The sequence below is a fragment of the Cnephaeus nilssonii genome (genome assembly GCF_951640355.1).
Source record: "Cnephaeus nilssonii genome assembly, chromosome: 19".
NCBI classification, from domain to species: Eukaryota; Metazoa; Chordata; class Mammalia; order Chiroptera; family Vespertilionidae; genus Cnephaeus; species Cnephaeus nilssonii.
The window spans coordinates 40570907-40587380 of NC_137090.1; the positions used below are offsets into that span (position 1 = coordinate 40570907).

Here is a 16474-nt window from a genome sequence, read left to right on the forward strand (position 1 = left end):
GTTCCATGGTGTAATGGTTAGCACTCTGGACTCTGAATCCAGCGATCCGAGTTCAAATCTCGGTGGAACCTGAAGCTTTGTTTTTCATAATTGTCAAATATGTTCTATTATGCACTGGTTTTGTATATGAGGTTCTTTTATGAAGAGGATTTAAAAAGAAAAACTACAATTCTGTTCTTTGGGCTTTCACACTGGGCAATTGAAGCCTAGCACACTCAGGAAAACAGTCAATCGTATATGTATATGAATACGTGTTGCGCTAATTTTGAGAGATAAGAATGTTATTTGAGAACATGTTAATGAGGAGATCAGTTACTAAGAAAAGAAGGTTACTTTGGCAGTTTCCATCAGGTCTTGGTTTGGGGCTGGGATGCAGATCTATGTAGGATATGTCTTGAATACCAGAGAGGGATGACAGTGGTGAGACCTCTATCAGGAGTCGTCATAAAATTGAGGAAGATCCCACAAGGGCCTGCATGAATCGTTACAGGATGCATGAACCAGGAGAAAAAAGTCTCAATTTGGCAGCGGTGGGATTCGAACCCACGCCTCCGGAGAGACTGGAGCCTAAATCCAGCGCCTTAGACCGCTCGGCCACGCTACCTGCGTGAAGTAAAGGTTATTCCACAGTCTTCCTAAGAGACTGTAGAAAAGTAAGCTAGAAATGGTTGTATTAAATGGGCTGGTCTTCTTTGGAAATCATCTAGATTCAGAACTGCAGAGCAGCAGATAGGCCAAAGGAAACAAAGACACACAGAAATTTACAACGAAATAAGTTTATTTTGATGGGTGGGGCCACATCTGGGAGTGGGGTGCGCCTGGGCTGGAAGCATCCCCCAAGCAGGCAGCCGGAGCTCTGTGCTCGTCCCCTCACTCATATTCGGTTGCTCTCTCTCCCTGTTTCTTCCACCCATGTGCTCCCGCACTCCCACCTGGCTCACCTGCTTTGCGCCCGCTACCTCTCCCAGGTAGGCCTCTGAGGTCCTACCCGCAAGCTCTTGGTACGCCCCTCCGTCTCCCCCTCCCCCATCCAGCATCCGTATGCCGTCAGACGCCGCCGCTGGTTAGCGGGCTCTGTGGCGCAATGGATAGCGCATTGGACTTCTAGTGACGAAAAAGCGATTCAAAGGTTGTGGGTTCGAATCCCACCAGAGTCGGTTTTATTCCAACTTTTTTTCTTTCCTTTCTTTTTTTTTTGTTTCGTTTTTTTTTTACCCCCCCTAAAGGTTCCGTCCTTCTCCCCCTATCCTAACTATGTTTTCCACCTTTCAGTTCCAGTCTCAGTCTCTGCTCTGCTCTCTTCTTTACTTACCTGTCTGCCCTGGGTTTGGGCCTCGGAGAGCAGGACTGGGGGGACGGGAGACAGAAGGGGAGGGAAAGTAGGCGTGGACGCCGAGATAAAGGCAGGCCCCTGGCTTTGGGACACACGGGGATTTAATAACCACTTTATTCCATGCACTAGGGACTCGAGAAGGGATTGGGGCGGGGCTGGGACAGAGAGGGTACAATCCTAGACGCAAGGGGGGCAGGGGAAAGGGACAGGAACCAGGAAAATATATATTTATATAGATACTCTAATATAGACCACATCTCACCCACGCGCTGCGCCCGCGCGCCCCGCCGCCCTCCCCAACACCTCCTCGCCCCGACGCCCGGATCCCTCTGCTGCCCTTAGGCTGGAGTCTCTACCCTACCCCCAGCCCCGCCCCCACCCCCCAAAGCTTAGGGCCAAGGTCTCCAGAAAGCGGGCGGCGGGGGCGGCGGGGCCTTGGGCGCCCCGTCTTGTCTGTGAGGAGGCGGAGGCGGCGGCAGCAGTCCGGTGAGGGGTGCCGGCTCGCCGGAATCCCCGGCGTGGGGGGAGCAAGGGGACGGGGACCAGGCGCATCCAGGGCTAGGGGAGCCCTGGTGCACTGGGGGGAGCTGGTGCAGCGCGGGGCCAGGCGCCGGGGCGGCGGGGTCCAGCGGTGGGCGCGATGCGTGGGGCCTCGGATCTATGGGTTCCGGCCGGGGCGGCTTGGGGCGCAGGTAGACATGCAGCGCGGAGAAGAGCTGGGCACGGGCAGCCGGGCTGGCGTCGTTGGCGAAAGCCGCCAGGCGAAGCAGGCACTCTCGGAAACCGGACAAGTAGCAGCTGGCGAGCGCCTCGGCGTCCTGGGCTGGGAACCGGGGGACCCCTGGAGCCGCGGGGCGGGTGCGGCCGACGGGAGGACCGGCGGTCAGGGCAGGGGCCCAGCAGGGGCGAGGGAAGGGGCGGGGCGCAGAAGTACCAAGGCCGGACAGGCGCACAGAGACAGGAAACCAAATGGACGGACAGAGAGAAAATGAGGGAGACACAGAGACAGACACGCGCGGGTGTTATTAACCTCGCCTCAGAGCAGAGCCTGCCACTCCCCAAGCCCACCGTCCACGGCCGAGTCCGCCCCATCTACCCCGGCCCGGGCCTCGGTGCTTCCCCCCTTCCCTCCGCTGCCCCACCCCCGCGCTGTACCCGGGGGCTCCACCCGGCTTCGCTCCCTCAAGTAGCCCACGGCGAACTCCAGTATCTCTGCTTTCTCCAGCTTCGGGTTCCGGAGGTTCTACAGACAGGAGGGGAGGGCGCAAAGACAGAGGGGTGGGGAGAGAGGGGGAGAGTGGCAGGGGGAAGGAAGGAGGGAGGGATGCGGGGGCTGGGGGTGCCCCCGGGTCGCGTTTGCGCGCTGACCACGGAGCGCGCTACCGAATGCGGAGTGGAGATGACCGAGAATGGTCCTCGCCCACCCTGAGATGAAACTCCAACCCGAGGGCATGAAGCCAACCCCGCATTGCGAGGAGGGCGTTTAAAGTCGCACACCCAGTGAGTGACATCCGCCACCCTGCTGGCTGTTTGGGAGGAGAGGGAAGGAAGAGGGAGGATTTACAGACCCGGAGGCTGAAACAGACCCACCCTGGAGGGAAATGCGCAGAGCAAGGTGTGAAACTTACAGACCCGAGGGGTGGCCACGAAGATCGCGTTCTGGGAGCAAGAAGGGGTGTGGGATGGGATTCCAAGGGCGGGACTCAGGTAAGGGTGCCCTGGGGCCAGGGTCGCCAACGCAGCCAGCATTTGTCCCCACCCAAGTGGGAAGCCCTGGGACGCGAGGACGGGATGCGTGGGGGTCCGGAAGGACTGACCTGGTCCCGGGTCCGTTCCAGCAGCAGCAGCCTCAGCTCTTCCAGGCTGCGGTTGATGCGATCTCGGCGCCGCTTCTCCACTAGCGGCTTCAGCATCTGGGACCAGCGGGAAAGGGAGAGCGGGCCGACGGGACCAAGACTCAGCGCGGCCGCGCGGGCGTGGGGACCCCGCCGCTGGGACAGTCCGGCCTCCACCCCTTCCCCGAGGCTCCCGAGAGCCTGGGGCCCGACCCATTCGACCCCTCTCCGCTCCCCCGCCCGGCGCCCAGTTTCTGAAGCTCGCCTCCTCTCTCTCCCGGGTCTTCTGCATTCTCCTCTCTCAGTCTCGTCCTCCCTCCTCCCCTCTCTGTGTCTCTCCTTCTCTTTTCTCTCTACTTCTCCGCACCGTGCAGTCTCTCTCTGTCTCAGCGGAGAACTTTGAGGGCCCTCTTTGCGCCCAGACACGTGGGCCACAAGGTGCCGGACTCAGAGCTGGCGGCCCTGAGTGTAGAAAGGGAGATACCCAGCGCGACCGCACCTCCTCTTCGCCCTCTGACCCGGCTGAGCGGTCACGGTTCTTAACTGGTTCTAAGACCCTCCACCCGGTCTCCGGCCTCGGGAGCCGGTGCCCGCGGGGCCAGCCCGCGCGGAGCAAGTGCGTGTCTCGCTTTTTATTCCCGCCCCCCTCCCCGAGCTCTGTGCTCCTCTCGGCGGTTTCACTCAAACACCCAGCCCCTCCCACGTCCCCGAGGCCGCAAGCTGCCACCTCCCGCTACCCAACCCCCAGACTTCGGCTTCGGCCGCCCCGCAGGTCCTGCTCTGACCCTGTCCCCTCCTTCAGACTTTGCAGCTTCCTCCCCAGCTCCTGGCTCCGGGGTCTCCCGTGCACATCTCCCCCTTCCAGCCCAGCGTCTCCAGCCTCTTCCCTGACCCAGCTCTCGGAGACACGGCCCCCGGGCCAGACCAGGGATCTCTGCTCCCTCTTCTCCCGCCGCTCACCTTGGGGCCGTCCCTATTCTCGGCTCGATCCCGGGTGACCATCGCTCCTCCGGACCCTGGTGTGGACGAGTCCCTGCTCGCCTTGCGCCTTATATCCCTCAGGCTCCCGGGGGGGGGGGGGGACAGGGAGGAGCCGGACCCGCCCTCTTAGGCACCCGGATCCCTCCCGGCGCGGCCCCAGGCACGAGGCTCCCGGAAAGGGGCGGAGCGCTAGGGGGAGGGGAGGAGTGGAACGGGCCTGCGAGTGTGGGAAATGAGGGGTCAATGGAGCACCAGCTGTTTTAGGGACCATAAGGCTGTATAATAAGGCGGGCCCCAGCTGAAGGGAGGAGGTTATTAGCGGGGAGAGAGTTCAGGTGATTTGGGGTCAGAATTTGCCACCAGAATCGCAGCTTGTTTGGGCGGTCACTGTACGCCCACTGACAGTAAAAAAGAAGTTAGCACCCTCGGCCCTTAGGCTGGATCTTATACATCTTCACCCAAAAGTAAAGTATCCTACTGAAAATAAGAAGAGACCTAAAGTGTGAGAGGTGGATCTGTCTAATTCACTGGGGTTCTGCCTGGAGGGGGGAGAGAAGCTCTGTTAGATCGAAGGCAGTCACATTTAGTTCCCCAACAGGGGAAGGGACTGGGTCCGCAGAGTCCGCAGGGGCGTCGGTGACCCGCGCTCGTGCGCACTGGTCTAGGCCTGGACCATTTGTGCTGAGGTGTGTGCTAGAGGTCCAACGCATCCCTGCAGGATCTAGTGGGGGAAGAAAACCACTAGATCCTGCAGGGATGCGTGTTATCAAGTAGCCATTATAGAATCTAAGTAAAGCAGGTAATCGGGAAGGAGCTCATCCTGAGGATGTCTGGACTGGGGCGAGGGGAACCTCCAAGAAGAGGAAGCAAAGCACGGGCAGGAGGTGGAGAGATCTCTCCATTTACATGTATTTGATTTTAAAAATGGGGGCGATTCGGGCGTGTGGCTGCCAGAACACCTGACACAAGGGTGCTCGCTCCCAGGAACCTCCTGGTAACTAACTAGAGGGGAGCAGGGAGCCGGCAGTTTTCTTAAAGGGACAAGAAAGGGATACAAAAAAGGGATCTACCCCCACCCCAAACCAAGAGCATGACCCTCTGCAGAATGATGCGCCTTCAGGGCAAAATGATCCATAAGGTAAACTCAGGGCTTTAACAGGACAGCAAGAGTGCTAGCGACAAGGAGACGTCAAGACACGGTTGGAGACCAAGTGGGAAGATAGTTGCGGAGTAGGAAACGGATGGGACTCCGCCTAGCCCTCCCAGTGCCCCTCCACAGCCTGATATTTTTCACGGAGCCTACCCTGCCAAAGCCCGAGCCCGAAGGGACACAGACCTTGGGGAGGGCGCTCCCATTTGGGTTTAGGGCCCTCAGCAATCCCACCTCCCCCTACCTGGGCCAAATGGGAACACAGATGTGTGGCCCCAGTAGCCCCCGCCGCCCCCCTCCTTGGGAACCTGGGCTCAGGCTGAGTTTTTCTCACCTGCACGCGAGGTTTGGGGGCCCCTGGCTATTCGCACCCGGGTGTGGGGCCGCCCCTGGCCATATGGGGCGACTTTATGGCCCAGTGGCTGTATCCGGGAGAGAGGAAGGATGGCTGGGTTGCTCCACCCACACGAACTATTCAGCGCCACTCTTTCTCTGGGTCCCTTGCTGACACAAGCCGCCTGATCACCGCTATGTTAACCTCTTATAAGCTCTGGCGAAGCAAGGCTAGGGCACGCATTGGTGGTTCAGTGGTAGAATTCTCGCCTGCCACGCGGGAGGCCCGGGTTCGATTCCCGGCCAATGCAATACCTCTTTTCCTTCCCCCACAAAAAACACACACCTGAAATAAGTTTGATATTTCTCTGAGAAGCATCTTTTATTAATATTTCCACCAGATATTAATATATTACTTTTTACTCGACCGAAGGGTTTGAGGCTCTGGATGGAGATCTTGATTCCATAACTCATCATCGTCCATCCTCCCAACCAGGGGGTCCTGCTGCCTTGCCCACCACTCCCTTCGCCCCCAGCCCCCGCACCTCCGCAGGCGTGACCCTGAGAAAGGGCACCGCGCTCGGATCCCTGCCCCGGGGGTCCTCTGGGCCCTCCACGGGGGAGGGGCGAGGTCTTCCCGCCCCATACGCTCTATCTAATTCCCTTGCTCTTCTTTCCGTCACTCCGCCTCGCTGGCTCTCCCTGTCTTACCTCCTGTTCTCTCTGAAGCGCCCTTTCTTTCTCCAAGTCCAAGGGTCTCGGCCTTTGGTGTCTTGCAGTCTTTCTGTGCTGCGTACCTCTGGGCGTCTCTGTCTCTGTATATTTCACGTTCTTTCCAGGTCTCTTAGCAACTTTTGCACTCATCTCTCTGGGTCTTTAGTTGTCTCTGCGTTTTTGACTCCGGGTCTCTCCACCTTTTCCGTCTCTCTCTGCGTCTGCATCTCGGTCACTGGGTGTCTCGGGGTCTCTGGGATCTCTCGTCTTCTCTCCGGGTCTCTGTCCCCTGTCCGCACTCTGCGCTCCCACGCTCCTGACATCCCCTGGGAAGCTCGCTCACACCTCCGGGTTCCTGCCACCTCCCCGCCCGCCCCTTCCCGGCGGCTTTGATCCCGCACGCGTCGCCCCGGCGGGAGGCGCAGCGCACCCGCCAGCTGCCGCGGCCACTCTTAAGCGGGGGCGGGGGCGGCTGGGTTCCCCCACTGGCCGCGCAGGTTTGCAGGTTTTCCGGCGGGTTTGGCCCCCCTCCGCGCCCCTCCCCCTGGATCTGTCTCTGGCAGCTGCCTGCGCCTGTGCTGAGCTGGGTCTCGGCCTTGTCTACCTCGGTCCCTCCCTCTGGAACTCGCCCTGGGTCTGTCTCTGCCACTGGTTTCTGCCTCCTGTCTCTCAGATGTCTGTCTCATCGGGGCCCGGATCTGGGTCTTTCTTGTCTCTGGATTGTGTCAGTGAACGGGAATGCTCTCTTCTCCATCCTAAGGTGGGACAGTGGCCCCCAGAAGGAAATTGTACAACAACCCGAGCACCTGTATGTCTGTGCGCACAGCCGCTGTCTTACTCACTCAGCCGGCATTTATGGAGTGCCGCCTGTGGTGCTATAGTTAGACTTTGAGGGCACATTGGATCTGGTCTCCCCTGAAACTTAGTACATTACAGTGGGCAGGGGAGACAGAAAATAACTAAGAAAGCAGAAAATAATGTAAATTCAGATGTTATGAGGCTGGGGGCGGGCGAGGACACCCGGATATGGCAATGACTTGAGAGGGAGGGAAGTGCTACTTTCACTCTGGGTGTTCAGAGGCTGCCTCTATCAGGAGGTGACATTTGAGCTCAGCTTAGCCAGCCATGAGACCTGGCAAAAAACAAACAAACAAACAAAAAACAGCAAGTGCAAAGGCTCTGAGGTAGGAAAGGGGTTTGCTGGTGGGAGCTAGAGAAAGAGGGCCGTTGTCCCAGGAGGGAGAACTTGGAGCTGCAAAAATAGAAGGAATGGCCCATCACACCGGGCCTTGGAGGCTCCGGGAGGAGTTTGGATTTTAGTCTGAGTGCAATGGGAAACTAGTGGAGAGTTTTAATAGGAAAGTTATATTCACTGACCTTTGTGTTAAAAGGTCACTTTGTCTGCTGTGTGGAGGATGGAAGCAGAGATATCATCTGGGCTGCCAGAGCAGTCACCGAGGCAAGATCTGATTGTGGCTTGTCCTGAGGTGGTGGCAGTGGAGAGGGCACGTGAACTCCTAGGTTTTTGGCTTAAGTACCAGGAGGTTAGTGGTGCCTTTTATTGAGATGGGAAGGGGGGGAGGGACAGAAAAGGTTTGGGGAGAGAAAAGAAGCATTTTACTTTACTCTCAGGTTAGTTGAGATCCCCTTAGACATTCAAGTGGAAGATACAGGTAGGCCAAGGATATACAAGTGTGGGGGTCAGAGCTGGAGGGTAGATACAGGGAAGTCATTGGATGGTTTTTAAGGCTATGAGACCGGAGTGCCTAGGGAGAGAATGTGGAGAGAGAAGAGGCTTAGCAAGGAGCACTTGAGGTCAAGTTGGGGAGGGAGAATTGTCAAAGGTGATCAGAGAGATAGCAGAATAGCCAGGGGAGTGGGGTGTCTAGGAAACCAAGAAAAGAGAGCGTAGAAGGCGGGAGCAGTCAGCTCTAGCTCAGCTATTGGGAAGTCAGGTAAGGAGAGAGAGAAGCAATCATCTAGTTTAGCACAGATGGCCTGGGGTGAGAGTGACTGTGCAGGCCCAGTGAGTGGGTTGAGGTAAGAATGGGAAGTGAAGGCATACAGACAGCAGACATTGACAAGTTTTGCTGTGAATGGGGAGCATAACAATGTGTGGCAGGTAGATGAGGTTTGCTAGAAAGGGTTTGAGGATGATGGGAATAACCAAGTCCTGGGTGGTGGGGGAAGGTGAAGGCGAGGTAGGTAGACTCCAGTGGCAGGTAGAGAAGTCAGCCTCAGCTGGTAGGGGAGACAGAGGGCTTGGGTCACTTGGGGTGGGGGAAGGATGAGGCAAGTTATCTCTAGTGCTCTCAAGAGAGGAATGAATCAAGCTCATCTCTGGAGGGGAGAAAGCTACAGGTTGTTTGAAGAGAAAGGGGTGAAATGTTCATTTTGGAGAGTAGGAAAACAAACCTTCTAAGCTACGAGAATAGGATTTCTAGGCAGGTTGAGAGTCCATCCAAGATTTGGGATCAAACATTGGAGTTTCAGAAGCCAATTCACCTTGAAGCTAAAGAAGTTTCGGCTTCAGGACCCCTCACTTACACAGGCCTCTGGGAGGGCCTAGCAACATCTCCACATGGCCATACGCTTCTATATTATTTGCAAATTGAAGATATTTTTAACTGTAAAAGGTAAAGACCACTGTCACCTTCCATTCTGCTTTCCCTCCGTCACATTCCCTCCGCCCCCGTTGTGTTGGAATGGCTGTGGGCATTTGGGGGGATCCGGTTATGGAGAAGGTGAGTTGGAAAGACCCAAGATTTACATTTTTGTGGGATATGTTACTATGGTCCCCAGTCATTCCACATCCAGTTAAGTTAGCCTAGCCATCCTGGTGTAGGAATGGCTTCCAGAAATACTCCTATCACCTGTGCCCACTCACCAGGCTTTGTGCTGTGAAGGTGCAAATCCAGAAGGCACATATGGTAATGTGCCCAGTGGCTCTTGTCACTATAAGTACATGGGTAACAGAGGAGAAACAAGATTCAGAATAGATAGAGTTGTGATCTCTTGTTTCACTCTAAATACTTTCTGTTCCTAATTTTGTATATTTTTCTAAAAAGCCCTCCCCACTCCACACACACACACACACACATACACACACTCACACACTCACACACACTCACACTCACTTCAGGCCCCCCAAACCTGAGAGCAGTTGTTGGGGCCTGGTGATTTTCCTCCAGCCACTGTTCCTGTGCAGATGTGGCTCTGAGGACATTCCCACCCCCATTCCCAGCAGTTATGGGGTACTGGACAGGGTCTCTGTGGGTCTGGCATGCCTCTGTGTCAGTGTGGGCCTATATGTATGTCTGTTTGTGTATGTGCACATGGCGTGTGCATGAATGTCTGGGTCTCCAGCCTCTTCCTGGCCATGGTCTCAACACTGAGCCACTGGGCTTGGGAGAGGGGAGCCCGTGTCCACACGTGCTGGGCCCATAGAGAGGCAGGGGGCAGGGAAGGAGCTGAGACAGCACAGCTGGCCCAGTTGTCCGGGCTTCCCCTCCCTGCTGGGATACCTCCCCACGCCTGGGTTCCAAGGCTCAGCTCCTCCCTCTTTGTTCTTCAAAGGGAAAGCTGGCTTCCTGGGACCCCCTGGGTCCTGAGTAGGGGGAGTGTCTAGAGAGTTGGATGCTGGGGGTTGGGGGTTCGGAAGTAGGAGGACCAAGCCTCTGGGCCAAAGAAAGAATCAGGATAGGATAGAAAACCTTCATATATCCCCAAACAAAACAAACAATACTCCTTGCTCTTATGAGTCATACACTTCTTGTGGGGGAAACAGTCAAATGAACATTGTACAAAACTTATCTTTTGTTGGATGGTGCTAAGTGCTAGGGGAAAAAGTGAGGCAGGGAGTGGAGAATGGGAACTACAATTTTAGACGGTGTGATCAAGGAAGGACTCATTGAGGTGAAATGTAAGGTGAGAGGTCAAACTTGAGGGATGCCTGGGGGAAGAACACTCCAGGCAGAGGGATTTGGCCTACAGAAAGGCCTTGAGGAGCAACGTGCCTGGTTTGTCAGAAGAACAGAGAGCAGCCAGGGCCCGCGTAGGCATGGTTGGAAGGAGGCAGCAAGTGCAGAAGTTGTAGGAGGTAAGATTGGAGCCACCATGGAAAAGCTGATTATGAAGGACCCTCTAGGCCAGTGGTCGGCAAACTCATTAGTCAACAGAGCCAAATATCAACGATTGAAATTTCTTTGGAGAGCCGAAAACCGACTTCTGCGCACGAAGTTTCAATGGCACTGTACGTGCGCACCCGCACGTGGTATTTTGTGGAAGAGCCACACTCAAGGGGCCAAAGAGCCACATGTGGCTCGTGAACCGCAGTTTGCTGACCACTGAAGGCCGCTGAGAAGACTTTGTCAGGACTCACGCATCTCTCAGTGAAATGAGAAGCCATTAAAGGGCTTTTTTGTTTTTTGGCTCTTTTAATTTTTATGTAATTTTAAACTTTAAGAAAAGTTACAATAATAATATAAGAATTCCTGTAGAGCTGAAATCGGTTTGGCTCAGTGTATAGAGCGTCGGCCTGCGAACTGAAGGGTCCCAGGTTCGATTCCGGTCAAGGACATGTATCTTGGTTGCAGGCACATCCCCAGTGGGGGGTGTGCGGGAGGCAGCTGATTGATGTTTCTCTCTCATCAATGTTTCTGGCTCTCTGTCCCTCTCCCTTCCTCTCTGTAAAATATCAGTAAAATATATTTAAAAAAAAAAGAATGCCTGTAGGCTCTTTTCCCAGGTCTATTAACTGTTTACATTTGCCCCCTTTGCCTTATCACTGCCCTCTAAATAGAAATATTTGTTTTCTGAACACAAACTCAGTGTGTGTTTCCTAAGAACAAGGACATTTCTAGCATAATAGTATGTAATAGGACAAATATCAATATTTGGAGAGTAAAATTAATATAAGACTATTATTTAATCCCCAATCCACATTCAGATTTCCTTAAGGGTTTCAATGACATCCTTTAAGCTCTTTTTCCCAATCCAGGGTCACATGTTGCATTTAGTTGTTATGTCTCTTCAGTCTTATTTAATCTGGAAGAATCTTTTTTTTTAATCTTTAAAGAATATTATTTTAATCATATGTTTTTCTTCAAACAAGGAAATATTACTTACTTTAGAACCTGGAGATTTTAGTGGAATATTGATTAGCAGGTGACTAACTTTGGGACATAAGTTTTATTCTATAAACTTAGGTCTAAGTGAAATGACAAAATTTTATCGTGTAGTTTTCTTTTTCCTAGAGTCAATACTTGCTGTATTTTTTTGGTTTGTTTCAGTGGTTCTCAACCTTTCTAATGCCGCGACCCTTTAATACAGTTCCTCATGTTGTGGTGACCCCCAACCATAAAATTATTTTTGTTGCTACTTCATAACTGTAATTTTGCTACTGTTATGAATCGTAATGTAAATATCTGTGTTTTCCAATGGTCTTAGGGTTTACAGCAGTGGTTCTCAACCACCACAGGTTGAGAACTGCTAGCAGGGTTGCTTAAGACCATCAGAAAACACAGATATTTACGGTGGAGAACCCAGGCAAACACCACTTTAACCATATGATCAAAGACAATATCTCAATATTGGGACAAACTGCACCTGTCTTCTGATGTAATGCATTGAGAAAGACATAACATCACTTCTGGGTGACACTTCTGCCAAAACTGCACAACCTGGGGGTAAAGCCTGCAACCCAGGCATGTGCCCTTGACCAGAATCGAACCCAGGACCTATCGAACCCAGGACCCTCTGGTCCACAGGCCGACACTCTATCCACTGTGCCAAACTGGCTAAGGCTGCATTTCTTTCTTTTTTAAAAAAAATATTTTTATTGATTTTTTTTACAGAGAGAAAGGGAGATGGTAGAGAGTTAGAAACACTGATGAGAGAGAATCATCGATCAGCTGCCTCCTGAAACCCCCCCCCCCCCGCCACACACACACACACACCCAACTGGGGATGTGCTCCCAACCAAGGTACATGCCCTTGATCGGAATCGAACCCCTGGGACCCTCCAGTCCGCAGGCTGACGCTCTATCCATTGAGCCAAACTGGCTAGGGTTACATTTATTTCTTTATCTATATATTAAAAACAAGATATTCATAGGTACCCCATTGAAAGAAGAGAGGAATGGAAATCATTATTTTTTACAAAGAATCACTTTGACCCTGGTTGGTGTGCTCAGTGGTTAGAGCGTTGAGCCACACACCAAAAGGTCTTGGGTTCCATTCCCAGCCAAGAGCATGCAACTGGGTTGAAGGTTCCATCCCCGCTCCACTGGGCAAGTGCAGGGGGAGGGAGCAACCAGTTAATATGTCTCTCTCACATCTATGTTTCTCTCCATCCCTCCCTCCCTTCTACTCTCTCTAAAAATCAATGGAAAAATATCCTCGGGTAAGGATTAACCAAAAGAAAATTTTTTAAATCACTTTGCTCAGCGTGTTCAGAATAGACTGTAAGGGAACAAGAAACAAGAGCAGATAATCTGGGTGAAGATGAGGGTGGCTTGGGTAGTGGTGAAGTAGTCCATTTTTTTTACATATTTTAAATAAGAGGTTGCTGACATTCAATGTGCAGTGTATGAGAGAAGAATCAGAGATGATCCTATGGTTTTTAGCCTGACCAACTAAAGAAATGGAATTTCCATTAACTGAGATGGAAAGACTACAGGTGGAGCAGGTTTTGGGAAGACCCATCAGGAGTTTGGTTTGGACATTTTCAGTTTGTAATTGCCTACTAGATATTCAAGTGGAAATGACATGTAGGCGATACTATATCTGCATCTGTAACTCAGAGAACAGTTCTGGAGGTAGAGATGAGAATTTTGTATGTATTAATGTATCACTAGTTGATATGTAAAGCCCTGAGACTGGAGATCACTAAAGGAGAGAGTACAGATAGAAAAGAGGTTGGAAAATTGAGCCCTGGGAACACGCCAACATTAGAGATCCAGAAGATGATGAGTCCGCAAAGGAGTTTGTGAATGAACTGCTAATGACCTAGAAGGAATATCAGAAGAGTGTGGTGTCTTGGAAGGCAAGTGAAGAGAGTGTTTCTCAGAGGGAGTAAGCATCTGTGTCAATTGGTCATGTGGTAACCTTAACGAAAGCAGCTTTGATGAAAGGGGGCAGGAGCACCTGATTAGAGTTCAAAGGAGACTAGGAAAGGGAATTGGAGACATTGGGTATAACATGGTACAGGAGAGGGCAACAGAGAAATGGAGTGATAGATGAAGCGGGGGGGGGGGGGGGGGGCATGAGGTCAAGATACAGTAGCTTTTGTTGTCTTGCTTACTCTAAATTGGAATACATTTTAGTCTGTAGGCTGGTAGAAATAATCCAGTTAGAGAGGGAACATTTGATGGTATGGGAAAGAGCAATGTTCGTGAGCCTTTGTTTGCCAGAGGGAAATGGAGATCTACTTAGTAAGTGTAGAGGTTGGTGGTAAGTGGAAGGATTCATCTACAGGCTGAGGGAAAGGAAGAGTATGTGGCCACAGACAGGTAGGCAGGTAAGTAGGCAAGTAGGTAAGATTGTGGATATCGATGGGAAAATCTCTTCAGAATGCCTTATTTTCTCAGTGAAACAGGAAATAAAACTGAGGGGGGATGCAGGGATTTAGGGTTTGGAGTGAAAGGAGAGGAAATGAAATAGTATAGAAGGGTTGCAAGGTGAATGAATTATGGAAATGTAATACTATTGATCAATGGACTTGAGGAATCACCTGAGTTTGGTGGAATTATGAATTTAAATTGGCAGTTAAAAGACCTCTGCAGGACACAACCTTCGGAAATGTACGAAGGAGTTTAATGCCTGCAAGAGGGCGTTCATGGAGTGGTCACCGGTGATTGAGTCTCAGAGAGTTCTAGAATAAATGCAGGATCTTCTCCAAGGAAAGAAATCATTGAGAAAACAAATTACCAAATTACTCTTCTTCCGAGGCAGTATTTACATTCCCAAAACTTCTGGCGCTGTGAGCAGGATTCGAACCTGCGCGGGGAGACCCCATTGGATTTCGAGTCCAACGCCTTAACCACTCGGCCATCACAGCCACAAGGGGCCCTCTGCCTGCACAACTATAGCTGTCTATAAAGAGGTTTGCCCCTGGCCGGTTCTATCCCGCCTCCACCCGGTTATCTCGAGATGTTTGTGCATATGGACCTGGACTGGATGCTGCCGGCCGCACCTGCTGTGCATCAGGCATCAGCAGCCCTCTGGGCGCAACTTTCCTTTTCTCCTTCCTCGCACGGAGCCAAGTATGGCTCCAACAAAATAAGCCCAAATCGGCCCCAAACCCTTGAAAGCAAAGGGATGCCCGATTGCGAGAAACCTTTTGGAAGAGGCGGAAATGTAATACGATTGATCAATGGACTTGAGGAATCAATCACCTGAGTTTGGTGGAATTATGAATTTAAATTGGCAGTTAAAAGACCTCTGCAGGACACAACTTTCGAAAATGTACGAAGGAGTTTAATGCCTGCAAGAGGGCGTTCATGGAGTTCGCTCCTCAGCAATAATTTACTGTCAACTGGGCCAGGTACCGCTGGGATTCGAATCCAGGGTCTCCTTTTTACGCAGGCACTTTATTTTACTTATTGATTTGAGAGAGGAAGGAAGACGTAGAGACATTGATTTGTTGTTCCATCTTATTTATGCGTTCATTTGTTGATTCTTGTATGTGCCCTGACTAGGGATCCAAGGGCAACGTTTGGTGTACACGGGTGATGCTCTAACCGAGCTACCCAGCCAGAGCTAGACGGGAGCTTTAACCAGCTAAGCCATGGTGCCAATGCCAAGCTGGTACATCTGCAGATAGATGAACTATTTATGTGGCCAGTGAAAACTAATTACAGAACAATGGCTGCTCCAAGTCCGCAGTGATTCATCCCTTTCAAAGGTTCCCTTCCCAAAGGTTTTGCGATCTGAACCACAAAGTTAATGCTCCGCCCCTCCTCCTTCCACACTTTAGGGGGCCAACTTGACCATGCATGGGTTCGTGACTCCTCCTCCCTTAGCCACTGACACCTTCAGGCCTTCTCCTGTGTGGTGACAAAGATGTCAGAAGTCCTCAACTGCTTCAGGACACTAGCAGGTTGAGTTTCCCCTTGTCTCAGGGGCTGACCCACCATGGTGCTTGCCCAAGCCCTCAGCCACCGGCTGCTTCTCATGTCTCCTTCCTTGGACAAAGGCAGCCGAGGCAATGCTAGAGGTGAGAGCAGGGTTTGAAGTAGGTGGGGATTTAGCGGGCCTCAGCACAGCCCTTCAGCGGGAAAGGGCGTGGGGAGAAGGGGACAGGAATTGCTCACTCTCACTACAACCTTCCCGGAAGCAGGGCTCCAACAGGCAGGGGAAGGACAGAAAGCCACCTCCTCACAAAGACCTCCCCTTACCCAACCCCAAACTTTATTCCACAAAGCCCTGGGTTTTATTGTTTTATTTTTTGTATTAAAAAATATTAAGAGACACAATATCAAAAACACAAATGTCATAGGTAGAGGGTACAGCTGAGAACGCCTGGGTCCCACCTGAGGGGCAGCACCAAGGACCCCATGGTCCACCAACCTCCCCCACCCTGGAGCAGCTAGAGGTTTGGACCACTGGCTCCTGCTTGAGCCTCGGGCCCTCCTTCTCCCATTGTCAGGGAAGAGGTAGGAGAGGACTGCCTCCCCCAATAAATAAGTGCAGCCCCAACCCTTGGTTCCCAAGACTAGGGCTCAGCTGGGACTTGGCAGAGGCCACGTCAGCAGCCTGTCAGCAGCCCTGTCCAGGGAAGAAAGGACTCAACAGGGGTGGGAGCTGAGGCTTCTCTGCAGAGTTTTCACCCTTTGTTCCCTAGAGGCAGAGGCAGCCCCTGGATCCTGGGCTGATGGTGATGGGGGTCCCGCCCCCTACAGCGGGAGAAGCTGGGACAGTTTGCTATTGGTTGGTCCAGCCACATATGAGTTCTGAGAGTTGGATGTGGAAGAAGCTTCTCGTGCACTCCTGGAGGTGGCCCCCAAATGTAGTTTAGCTGGTGCCATTTTCTGTGGCAGGTAAGGCTGGACTGGAGGAGCTCCCACCTTGTTCCTCCTCCTCCATGGCCAGGTCCTGAGAGCTTGAGACCCCAGCCCCAGCTGGGCC

The 16474-nt window shown here is 52.5% G+C and overlaps 1 protein-coding gene across 1 annotated transcript; it reads right to left on the reverse strand.

Annotated features, from left to right (window-relative positions):
- Window positions 1-929: 929 nt before the first annotated feature.
- On the reverse strand, window positions 930-4232 carry HES7 (hes family bHLH transcription factor 7). The gene is made up of 4 exons (XM_079798777.1): window positions 4129-4232; window positions 3151-3246; window positions 2489-2576; window positions 930-2174 (listed from the first exon to the last, which is right to left on the reverse strand). Exons 1-4 carry the CDS (start codon window positions 4168-4170, stop codon window positions 1723-1725), a joined length of 678 nt encoding a protein of 225 aa, XP_079654903.1. The 5' UTR covers window positions 4171-4232; the 3' UTR covers window positions 930-1722.
- Between the last annotated feature and the right edge of the window lie 12242 nt (window positions 4233-16474).

Bases quoted from the DNA above. Each gene is read 5' to 3' on its own strand.
- HES7 (XM_079798777.1), bottom strand. From the start codon at position 4,170: ATGGTCACCCGGGATCGAGCCGAGAATAGGGACGGCCCCAAG. The intron at 2,577-3,150 runs GTCAGTCCTTCC...TCCTGTCTGTAG, and splicing joins TGGAACGGACCCGGGACCAG to AACCTCCGGAACCCGAAGCT. The intron at 2,175-2,488 runs GTACAGCGCGGG...CCGCGGCTCCAG, and splicing joins AAGCCGGGTGGAGCCCCCGG to GGGTCCCCCGGTTCCCAGCC.